Below are 12,044 nucleotides of genomic sequence, written 5' to 3'. Positions count from 1 at the left end.
ACAAATGCCCAGACACCTTTGAGCTCTCTTTTTTAATTGTATTTATTTTTTTACATCTTTATAGGAGTATAATTGCTTTACGATGTTGTGTTAGTTTCTGCTGTACAACAAAGTGAATCAGCTACATGTATACCTATACCCCTCCCTCTTGAGCCTCCCTCCCACCCTCCTTTGAGCTCTTTAACTCGTGATGTCAGTAAGAAAAAAGGTGCTTGGGGGAGCACCACATAATCAAGCAAAAAATAATAATATTAACATTCAAAATCAAAGTAACCAATCACATAGGCAAGAAAAAATAATAATATTGACATTTAAAGTAAAAACAAACATCAAAAGTATGTATTCTTACAGGTTGCCATATGAAAGAGAACACAGCCCTGAAAACCGGAAATGTTAATATTTAATTTTCATAATTCTAGTGACCTTCCCTGAGACTTCCTGAAAGCCAAGTTAGTCATTTGATGCATAAATTAAATGACACATAAAATTCACTTATTTATTTATTTATATCCCATAAATTATATAAATATTTGGAAAATTTTCCATAAAACTCAAGCCTTTTTTTTCTTTTTTTGTCCAATTTCTGTAAAATGAAATTCTGTGCTCGTCATCTTTCTAATTTGTTCTGATTAATCACCAAATTTCATTTGGACCATGGATACCGTAACCTAAAACAAGACAGAATCGGATTCTTCTTTGAAAAGAGATTTTGAAAAAAAGCTCAGACTTATGTTTGATCAAACAGAGCTAGCTACACACAACACTTTATGTAAAACTCAATTTCTGGGTTCTCCTCTTTGAACTGGAATATTTGGTAAAGATTTGCCCTGGAATCCAGCGCTGGCCGCCCACCGTTGTGTGGCCGTTGCTGGCCGTCATGCAGTGGTCCTGGGGCATGCTTGGCCATTTACCCCCAAGGTGCCCTGCGACGTACCTCATCTCCTCGGCTGATGGTCAGGGACTGGCTGCGGTCTGGCTGGGTTAATGTCATTTCACATCTGCTGCTGAGTAGAGCAGCTTCCAAGGCAAGGTCTGGAGGAAGCTTTGTGCAATCGGGTCTACGTAATGCAACACTGAAGCCCGGCTCTCCAGCTTCCTTCTGTCAGAGGATTCCGGTGGCCTCTGGGCAAGACCTCAGCCTCCCTGGGGTGTGTGATGGGGCGGGGACGGACCTAGGATTTCTCTAGGACTAACCTCACCCCAGCGCCTAGGGGAAGGGGAGGCTGGCCACTCGAGAGCCTGGGAAGGAGCATTTGGGAGGAAGGCGGGTTGGGGAGGCCGAACATCCTCACAGCCACGCTGTTCCGCCCCAGAAAAGGCCTGCAGTGTCACGCTGAGAGTGAGGTGGATTGCAGACGGCATCCTCTCTGCAGACCTGCCTGAGCAGCTGCCTGCTCCACACAACTTCCCATAACCCTCTGCTTGGTTGGGGACCGGGTGAAGAGGGAGGGGAGTGTCTCCCTCCATCACCCAGCTCTGCTCTTGTAAAGGTGCAGTTCTTGCCTCTCAACCCTTCCACCTCTGTGGCTCTGAATGGCACCTGCTCGGCCGCTGGAGAGGATGCCGTCCATGATGCTCTACACTTCATGGGGTGCTCTCTGTGCAGACCCCTCCCAAACTGGAGAGGTCGAGCAGGACCCTTTGTACAGACAGCGGCAGGTCTGAGATCTGACCCTGTGTTCCCTGCATGGCCTCCAGAACCCGTCACTGTTCGTCTGCTGCCAGGTTGCCGCCGGAGAGCCAGAGGAGCTCAGCAGGACCAGCGTCTGCAGGGACCCTGAAGGCAGGGCCATGTGCCGGGGAGGGAAGGGGGGCTTTGCTCAGGGGCCTCAGGCTTCTATCCACGGTGCAGCTCACCGCCCTGTCTGGGTTCTCTGAGCATCAAGGGGAGACAGAGGCCAAGGGGCTGTTCCAGGGAGCAGGTGGAGCTGAGAGGCAGGGGCCAAAGGAGGGCACTCTGTCTCCCAGGTGACAGAGGCACCAACCTGAGGAGGATGCGGTATCTTCCCCTTTCAGAAAGGGTGAACGCGGGGGGACTGCCGCGGATCCTGCAGGAGGCTGCACCCTTGGCGGGGGCACCGGGGTTACCTGGAGGCCTGGTCATCATTAGTTGGGGACCCCTGTGGCTTTCGCGGTGGCAGGGACAGAAAGGGGAACCCGAGTAGAGGAAGGGAAAGGACCATTTATGAGCACTTGTAGGGTGTGTTTGGCATAGCTGTGGGCATTCAGGGAAGGTCTTCAAGAAAGCAGAGGTCCCAGGTGATGCCAGGAGAGGCAAGAGGCAGGGCACAAGGAGAGTTGTCCTCCTGTGTCATCTGGACCCCCAGCCAAGGAGGCCAAGGAAGACTTGGACTCCAAGTGACCCCTCTGTTCCATGTGCCTCTCAGAAGCAGTCCTTCACAGGGCACACTGTGCTCCCGAGAGACAGCAAACCGAGGCAGGGGACGCCCTGCTCCCGTAGATTGCCTTCTGGACCAGAAAGTCAGTGACCTTTGCTGATGGGTCCTGGGACCCATCACCCCCTTTGTTGGTTTGTCGTGAACTGTGGCTGAGAGAAGGAGAGAGGAGAACTCCTGAGAATCAGACAGGATGCTGCCCTGAAATGCAACCCCCAGGGTGCAGCTACAGGTAAGCCATACCTCAGCCTTGATGCTCCTGTCCCGGCTGAGCCTAGGGTCACAAGGTGTGTGCCTTTAACCTGCAGGACTGCTGCCCTCACGGACCCCCCTTGGCCCTGAGCCACATACCTGGGTGCTCAGAGAGGAGACAGCTCTGCCCAGGGGGATCTGAAACTCTGGGCGGTGAGTTCCCGCCGATGAGCAGACCTCATGCTTCTTTCTCATTCTCCCCCCAATGCCAATGACCTGGGATTTTTTTATTTTAGGATCTTCTTTAAAAAAATTAATTCTGGGGCTGAAAATAATGAACTCAAAAATTGCTCACAGTTGTCTATCATTACATAATAAAAATCCTTGAAAAAAGGGGGTTTATTGTGCAAAGTCGGGTGGATGCTGATCCACCATTGCATTATACTCTAGACCACGTGGGATTTATTGTGAGACAGAAAACATTCCAGCAGTGTTTCCCCTCATAACATAAAACTTAATAGCTATCTTTAGTGAAAACAGAGCAGGCCCCTGTGTTACTCACCGTTTCCTCCAAGCTGGTTTCACCGGGCTTCTCTATCCCAGTTGCAGGGGCTGGGATGGTCTCAGGACAACACCTGCTAGAAAGGTTAGGATCACAAGGCCGGGGAAGCTTTGGGGACACCAGCTCATGTTGAGCTTGGCTGGAAGGCAAGGGGTTGCTGGAAGCATCCAGAAAAAGCACAATGGGACACCTTGGCAGCTGGTCAAGAACTTAGTGGAGATCTGCTCTGTGCTCTCAAGCGGCCTGGGGACTGAGTAGACAACACACAGAAGGATGACAGGAAGATGATGAATTATAGGCCATAAGTCTCATTTCAGCCATACTGAGAAAACTTCCTGCTTGTGTGTTACCATAATCCACCGGTGGATGGGAGTGAGTAGATGGGGGTGCATTTTAGGACATGCCACACACATACCCAGAGCAAGCGAGGTGCAGACAGTGCCCAGAGGACCATCACTAGACGCCCAAGGGATGGACCTCAAGGCACAAATTCTCTGAAAAAAGACAAGGTTGATTATCTGGCTTTGGTGTAGCAGGACCACTTGGCCAAAAGTGAGCTCTAGAACAGAAGAAAGAATTTCTTTTATTCATTTGTAATGAGTAGTCATGCTCTTTACTTCCTTTTCCAAGTAACACTTTTCAAAATAATCTGGTGGTTGGTCCGCCTTAAAATAGAACTATAATATGCAGTACAGTGTAAATAGATATCGATGACTCCTTATAGCTCAATGTCTCTCTCGGTGGAAAACAGAAAGTTTGAAAAGGTAGGTTTAAAAAGATTAAAAGGAGAAACTTGATAGGGCAGCTCATACTTTGGAGATTGCTAAATACCATGAAAAGCATTTTTAGGATGTGCTGGTGTTTGCTTGTTCATCCAATAAGTAATTATTATGACCCACGTGTTGGGCACCGAGCTGAGGCCACAGTGATGAGCAGGTCAGCGTGGCTTCTGCCTCTGTGAGTACTGGAGCTGGTGATGACAATCGATGGCTCATGGGTGACTTCAAGAAGCACAAAGGAATATGAAATCACAGCTATGATGAAAGTGTTTACTACAAGGAATAATCTCCATCTAGGAAATGGGGGACGGCTTTGTGAGGGAAGAAAGAAGACACTGGGGCCTAAAGAAGGAGTGGGAGCAGAGAAGGTGGATGTGGAGGACACAGCCTCCCAGGCAGAGGAAACAAAAGCAGCAAACAGTGTCACTGAAGACCCATGAGCCATGTGGGGGACCACAGGGTGAGGGGGAAACACGGATTGGGGCTCCAGGAGGCCACCTGTCATGGCAGCCGGTCTTTATGGAAAGTCTTTCAACAAGTAACTTGGCCCAACGTACTGGTCACCTGACTACAAATGGCACACTCCGGAGGGTCATGGGTCAGGAGACCTGGGCCATCACTCAGGTGAGATCAGTGTGGACCAGGGTGAGGGCAAAGGAGGTGTCAAGGAGAAAATGAGCTTATGTATGGGCCCATGGGGCCTCTGATATTCAGCTAAGTATCATTCTGGGGTGTCTGGGAGGTGTTTCCAAATAAGACTGGCATTTGAGTCAGGGGACCCTGTAAAGCTGATGGCCCTCCCCCATGTGGGTGTCATCTTCCTATCCACCAGGGTCCTGAATACAACAAAAGACAAAGGAAGAGGGAATTTGCTCCTTTCTTCTGCCTGACTTTGAGCTGGGACATCCGTCTCCTACTCTCAGATTTGACTCAGAGGGGCTACAATACCAGCTCTCCTGGGTCTCCACCTGAGTGTCAGATTGGGAGACTTTTCATTATTATGTGAGCCAATTCCTCATAATAAGTAGGTTAATATGATATTGTATATCTTATATAAATATTTGTGTATGTATTTCTCCTATTGGTTCTGTTGCTCAGGAAAATCCTAATACAGCCACCATCTTTCTCTAGGATCTGGGGAGACACTGTACAAAAACACCTCATGCCATAAACCTGTTTTAGTTGATAAGAGAAAGAAATTAAACCTGTGAGGGTGGAAGTGATGGGCTTGTGTGAAGGTCTCTGCTTTCCTCCTAAAAGGACAAGGAAGAGGAGCCGGCTGGGGTATCCCTTGCCTGCCTCTTCTTTCCTTGAATAGGATGGTGTAGTCAGTTCAGTGATGTCCCCACCCAAATTCTTGTCCACCCACACAGGATGTGACCTTACTTGGAAGTAGGGTTTTGCAGATGTAATCAGAGAAGTTTTGATGAGGTAGTCTTGGGTCAGAGTGGGTCTCAATGCAATCCAATGATAGGTACCTTTGTAAGAGGGTAATTTGGGCACAGACACGGGTGAGATCACTACGTGAGTATGAAGGCAGAGACTAGAGTGAGGTGTCTAAAAACCAAGGAACCCCAGGATTACTGGCAACTTCCAAAAGCAGGAAGAGGCAACTAATGATCCTCCTTAGAGCTGTCTGAGGGAGCAAGGCCTTGCTGACACCTTATATTCAGACTTTTGGTCTCCTGAGCTGTGAGAGACTAAATTCCTATAGATTAAGCTGCCCCACTTGTGCCACTTAATTACAGCAGCACAGGTCAAGTAAAGCAGGAGAGGTGTCAGGTTCAGGTGCAAGAGTCCACCACTTCTCTGTGCCCTTGGCTGTAGGGGTGAGGATGAAGGCCGAGACGGTATGATGGAGGAGAAATGGAGACAGAGATGGAGATGGAGAGTGCTGGGCCTTGAGGATGTCAGGGAATGGTCATGATGGAGGAGAGTTGGAATTGGAGATATAAGTGGAGATGGAGGTAAAGATAGAGATGGACGTGAATGTGGAGGTGGAGATGGAGATAGAGGTGGTGATGAAGGTGGAAATGGAGGTGGAGATGGAGGTGGAGTTGGAGGTGGAGGTAGCGATGGAGGTAGAGGTGGTGATGGAAGTGAAGATGGAGGTGGAGTTGGAGATGGAAGTGGAGATGTAGGTGGAGGTGGAGTTAGAGGTTGAGATGGAGGTGGAGGTTGAGATGGAGGTGGAAGTGGAGGTAGAGATGGAGATGAAGGTGGCGGTGGAGGTGGAAGTGGAGATGGAGGTGGAGGTGGTGATGGAGGTGGAGGTGAAGGTGGAGGTGGAGGTGGAGATGGAGGTGGAGTTGGATGTGGAGATGGAGGTAGAGGTGGTGATGGAGGTGGAAATGAAGGTGGAGTTGGAGGTCAAGGTGGAGGTGCAGATGGAGATGGAAGTGGAGTTAGAGGTGGAATTGGAGGTGGATATGGAGATGGAAGTAGAGTTGGACATTGAGGTGCAGGTGGAGTTGGAGGTGGAGGTGGAGATGGAGGTGGAGGTGGAGGTAGCAATGGAGGTGGAGGTGGTGATGGAGGTGAAGATGGAGGTGGAGATAGAGGTGGAGGTGGAGGTGGAGGTGGTATTGGAGGTGAAGATGGAGGTGGAGTTGGAGATGGAGGTGGAGGTGGAGATGGAGGTGGAGGTAGAGATGGAGGTGGAGGTGGAGATGGAGGTGGAGGTAGAGATGGAGATGAAGGTGGAGGTGGAGGTGGATGTGGAGCTGGAGATGGAGGTGGACGTGGAGATGGATGTAGAGTTGGAGGTGGAGTTGGAGTTGGAGATGGCAGTGTAGGTGGATGTGGAGATGGAAATGGAGGTTGATGTGGAGGTAGGGGTGGAAGTAGAGGTGGCAATGGAGGTGGAGATGGAGGTGGAGTGGAGGTGGAGGTGGAGGTGGAGATGGAGGTGGAGATGGAAGTGGAGATGCATGTGGAGGTGGAAGTGCCAGTGGTGATGGACGTGGAGATGGAGGTGGAGTTGGAGATGGAGGTGGAGATGGAGATGAAGGTGGAAGTGGAGGTGGAGGTGGGGGAGGAGATGGAGGTGGATGTGGAGGTGGAGGTGGAGGTAGCGATGGAGGTGGAGGTGGTGATGGAGGTGAAGAAGATGGATGTGGAGGTGGAGATGGAGGTGGAGGTGGAGGTGGAGATGGATGTGGAGCTGGAGATGGAGGTGGAGGTGGAGATGGATGTAGAGTTGGAGGTGGAGTTGGAGTTGGAGATGGCAGTGTAGGTGGAGGTAGATGTGGTGATGGAGGTGGAGGTAGAGATTCAGATGAAGGTGGAGGTGGAGGTCGAGGTGGAAGTGGAGATGGAGGTGGAGGTGGAGGTGAAGTTGGTGGTGGAGGTGGTGATGGAGGTGGAGTTGGTGGTGGAGGTGGAAGTGGAGGTGGAGTTGGAGGTGGAGGTGGAGATGGATGTAGAGTTGGAGGTGGAGTTGGAGGAGGAGGTGGAAGTGGAGGTCGAGATTGAGGTGGAGATGGAGGTCCAGATGGAGGTGGAGGTGGAGATGGAAATGGAAGTAGAGGTGGAGGTGGAGTTGTAGGTGGAGGTGGAGGTGGAGGTGGAGGTGAAGAGGGAGGTGGAGTTGGAGATGGAGGTGGAGTTGTAGGTGGAGGTGGAGGTGGAGGTGGAGGTGGAGAGGGAGGTGGAGTTGGAGATAGAGGTGTAGATGGAGATGGAGGTGGAGGTGGAGGTGGAGTTGGAGGTGGAGGTGGAGGTGGAGGTAGAGGTGGAGGTGAAGTTGGAGGTGGAGGTGGAAGTGGAGGTGGAGGGATTGCGGTGGTGATGCGGGTGGATGTGGAATTGGAGGTGGTGATGGAGATTGAGGTGCAAGAGGAGATGTAGGTGGAGATGGAAATGGAGGTGGAGATGGAGGTGGAGGTGGAGGTGGAGGTGGAGGTGGAGGTAGAGGTGGTTATGGAGGTGGAGGTGGAGATGGAGGTGAAGATGGAGGTGGAGGTGCAAGTGGTGGTGGTGATGGAGATGGAGGTGCAGGTGAAGATGGAGGTGGAGATGGATATGGAGGTGGAGGTGGAGATGGAAGTGGAGATGCATGTGGAGGTGGAAGTGCCAGTGGTGATGGAGGTGGAGTTGGAGATGGAGGTGGAGATGGAGATGAAGGTGGAAGTGGAGGTGGAGGTGGAAGTGGAGATGGAGGTGGAGGTGGAAATGGAGGTGGAGGTGGGGGAGATGGAGGGGGATGTGGAGGTGGAGGTGGAGGTAGCAATGGAGGTGGAGGTGGTGATGGAGGTGAAGAAGATGGATGTGGAGGTGGAGATGGAGGTGGAGGTGGAGATGGATGTAAAGTTGGAGGTGGAGTTGGAGATGGCAGTGTAAGTGGATGTAGAGGTGGTGACAGAGGTGGAGATGGAGGTGGAGCTGGAGATGGATGTAAAGTTGGAGGTGGAGTTGGAGATGGCAGTGTAAGTGGATGTAGAGGTGGTGATGGAGGTGGAGGTGGAGATTCATATGAAGGTGGTGGTGGAGGTCGAGGTGGAAGTGGAGATGGAGGTGGAGATGGAGATGGAGGTGGAGTTGTAGATGGAGATGGAGGTAGATGTGGAGGTGGAGGTAGAGATTGAGGTGGAGTTGGAGGTGGTGGTTGAGGTGGAGTTTGAGGTGGACGTGGAGGTGGAGATGAGGGTGGAGATGGAGATGGTGATGGAGATGGATATAGAGGTGGAGATGGAGATTGATGTAGAGATGGAGGTGGAGGTAGAGTTGGAGATTGAGGTGGATGTTGAAGTGGAGTTGGAGGTGGAAGTGGAGGTGGATTTGGAGATGCAGATGGAGATGGAGGTGTAGATGGAGATGGAGGTGGAGGTGGAGTTGGAGATTGAGGTGGATGTTGAAGTGGAGTTGGAGGTGGAAGTGGAGGTGGATTTGGAGATGCAGATGGAGATGGAGGTGGAGGTGGAGATGGAGGTGGAGGTGGAGATGGAGATGAAGATGGAGGTGGATGTGGAGATGGAGCTGGAGGTGGAGGTGGAGATGGAGATAAAGATGGAGGTAAAGGTGGAGGTGGAGGTGGAGTTGGACATGGAGATGGAGGTGGAGGTGGAGGTGGAGATGGAGATGGAGGTGGAGGTGGAGATGGAGGTGCAGGTTGATTTCGAGATTGAGATGGAGGTGTAGGTTGACAGCCCTGAGATCTCCTGGCTCCATCCTCCTGCTGCCTGAGACAGTGCCATGTGATATGCTTACACTGCAATTACTCAAGTACCTCGTTTCTTCCACAGAACACATCTAACAAATTTTGTGTTTTTACACAAGGGTCTATCTCCTTAAATTAGCCGCTCGATACTGAATCCCGGGGCAAGCCAAGGAAATGGAGGAATGGGACATGTCCTTCTCAGGATGTCTGTCCCCAGCGTTGGCTATGCACATATAACTGGGCTGCCCGCAGCCGTGTTGCTGTGAATCAGGGCTGAGCTCAGAGGAGCAGCTCAGAGACTCATCCAACACCCTGGCCAGCCAAGTGCTCAGAGGTGGTCTGATCACCATGCAGATGCCTGACTGATAAGAAGCACAGGCAGGAGGAAAAAGTGGTCCACGCTTGGCTTGCTATCCCTGGGCAGAGCCAAGAGCAGGAACCCAGCTTGCAGCCAAAGGTTCTGGATCCCTTGGAGCAGAGCTCTCAGGGGACGGCAGCCCCCTCCTGCTGAGATTTGTTACAAGCATACTTCCAGAATGTCAGACCCATGAGGATAAGGCCATCACGGTTTAGTGGAAAGAGCACAAGGCCATGTTGAAGGTCAGAATGTTGTGAAATGGGAGGAGGGGTTAGGTTTGCAGACTGAGGATCTTGAGGCAGCCACGTGACGAGTCAGATCAGCAAGTGGACGTGGCTGGGACACCAACACTAGATCCTGACCGTGGGGCAAATTGCAAAGAGCAGGACAGTGGAATTGCAGGAAAGGGTGCACTTAAGCCGGGCTGCACGAGAGGGCGGAGTCATCATGAGGTGCCTGTGTCTGGGGATCCCTACACCTGGTGCAGGTCTTAAGGAGGAGTTGGGAAACTCATCTGCCAAGACTCATGCCCAAAACCATCATTCCTGAGATGGACACATGGCACACAGACCAAAGGGGATGCTTAATGGGGTGGGGAAGCTGCGGTTTTACTGTTTGCAATTAAAATTTCTTACTCGAAGCTTAAACATGGGTGCCTTGCCTGGGCTGGTGACTGTGCAGCCGCAGACATTGAGCAGGTGAGCTGGTCAGGTACCACGGTGGTCCATGCAGAGGGGCCTGAGGCACTTCTACAGGTGGACCCACCTCAAGCAGCGTGTGCATGGAGATGGAGTAGGGGGAAGACCAGGTCTCAGGGAAGTGAAGGATAACCCGCAGCCCCTGCCCTGCTGAACTCAAGCTGGAGTGGCTCCCATCTCTGGTTCTGGCCACCAGCTGAGTGGTCTGTGGGTGATGCCTTCACACAGACAGGGACCCTCAGGGCTCCCCAGCCTCCCTGGACGGGGTTCCAGGGCTCTCACACAGTCCGCTTCCAGGTGGCTGGAGGTAGAAATGGGGCACTTCCCATTTTCCATGCAGATTCTTCAAATCTCCCCAGGGGATTAACGGGAAAGCAGCCATTTAAATATTTTTAGTTTATCTGCAACGGGTCCATAACGTCTTCAAGATCCAGTTGCATATCTATTACCTCCAAAAAGATGTAACATTGATTTTCTAAAATCTGCTTCAGTTTATTTTGTTCTTTAACTCCAATATTTTTATTTTTTCAGGTCACTCAATCTTGTATTAGTTCACATGCCAGGTATTCTATGAGATCAATTCAACATCATAAAGACAGAAAATACTTCCATACTCCAATTGTATTCTTCTTCAAGAAAAGAGCTTCTTATTCCAGTCGGATCATGGGCGGTGATTATAGTAAGTGTGACTATTTCACTGAGGTATACTTCATAGGTAATGGCGATAATTCAAGCAATGGTTTATTCCACATCAAATAAAAGGGAAATTGTTCTTCTTTCTCCTATTGGGGTTTGCTCTGGAAACAACAGTAATAGCCATTTATTGTATGATGTCATTCATAAATCATAATACTGGTGATTTTACATCAATATTTTAAAACTAAATTGCATCGCATAGGTTTTAGGAAATATTTTTGCTTCTGAAACCGTAATTATTTAAAAATTCAATCACCACCCCAAATCCATGAGCTCTCATACAGATGTATTATTTTTCCCTGATTTTACTTCTTCTCTGTACGTCACTCCTACAATGGGAGCCACGTCCAACACCGTTTAACGTTTCTTGTCTCACGGTTGACACTATAGCGTCATCAAAATCATATTCATAAAAAAGTGATGATTAAACATCTTTCTGTACAAGTGTTACATAATGTTGCAGATCTATTACTAAGAAGGCCTCTTTCCTGTGACCAAAGAGAATAACCTAATTTGAACTAGAGGAAGGGAACAGAATCGTTAAACAATCCTTTGCATTTTAAGCAACACTTAATTAGAAACACACTTTAACCACCAAAATGATAAAAATCCAAGAGATTAAAATTTGAGTGTCAATTATCATAAAATTCATCATTGTAATTCTTATTAAAACTCAGTGTTTAGATAGGTAATGATTTTATAATATGCCAATTTACATAAGGAGCCCAGAGATGGCTTATTATTTCGATTCTGCACAATTACAATTCTAGCTCCATACATCAGAGCTCTTAGCAATGTAAAATCACTGCGCTAATTAATAAGCCATTTCCTGACTGCAGCTAGTTATGGTGGTCCTGCAGCTGACCTCACGGAAGACAAGCCATCTCTGAAGTGCCTGTGTGTAGCTACAAACATAATGATGTGCCAGGAGGGAATCATTAAAAATAATTTACACAAGCCTTCATTTACAAGATCTTTTGATAGCACGCTTCCCCCGGAGTTTAGATCCACGGTGCAACCCCTACCATTTGGAAAGTGCCAAGCAGGGGAGTGAAGGAGGGGGACCTAAGTGGTTAATTAAGAGCCATTCGGACGCCACGAGAGCCTCCTGAAAAATCCCTCTGATGTCTGCTGTGTCAAATGTCTCTCACAGGCAAAGCCACAAGAGGCAGCAGCCATCACAGGCTAATTACGGGGGACGAGCA

At 49.8% G+C, this 12,044-nt stretch overlaps 1 protein-coding gene across 1 annotated transcript; it reads left to right on the top strand.

Annotated features, from left to right (window-relative positions):
• Window positions 1-7,784: 7,784 nt before the first annotated feature.
• Window positions 7,785-8,270, top strand: LOC136119863 (probable inactive protein kinase DDB_G0270444). The gene is made up of 2 exons (XM_065873119.1): window positions 7,785-8,078; window positions 8,130-8,270. Exons 1-2 carry the CDS (start codon window positions 7,785-7,787, stop codon window positions 8,268-8,270), a joined length of 435 nt encoding a protein of 144 aa, XP_065729191.1.
• The last annotated feature ends 3,774 nt before the right edge of the window (window positions 8,271-12,044 follow it).

The sequence above is a fragment of the Phocoena phocoena genome, chromosome 3 (genome assembly GCF_963924675.1).
Source record: "Phocoena phocoena chromosome 3, mPhoPho1.1, whole genome shotgun sequence".
Taxonomy (NCBI): Eukaryota; Metazoa; Chordata; class Mammalia; order Artiodactyla; family Phocoenidae; genus Phocoena; species Phocoena phocoena.
The sequence above is the reverse complement of the archived record's forward strand: the minus strand, read 5'-3'. Positions and strand labels throughout refer to the sequence as shown.

Coding starts and splice junctions, on each gene's coding strand:
- LOC136119863 (XM_065873119.1), top strand. CDS start 7,785: ATGGAAATGGAGGTGGAGATGGAGGTGGAGGTGGAGGTGGAGGTGGAG. Junction 8,079..8,129: donor AAGTGGAGGTGGAGGTGGAA/GTGGAGATGGAG, acceptor GGGGAGATGGAG/GGGGATGTGGAGGTGGAGGT.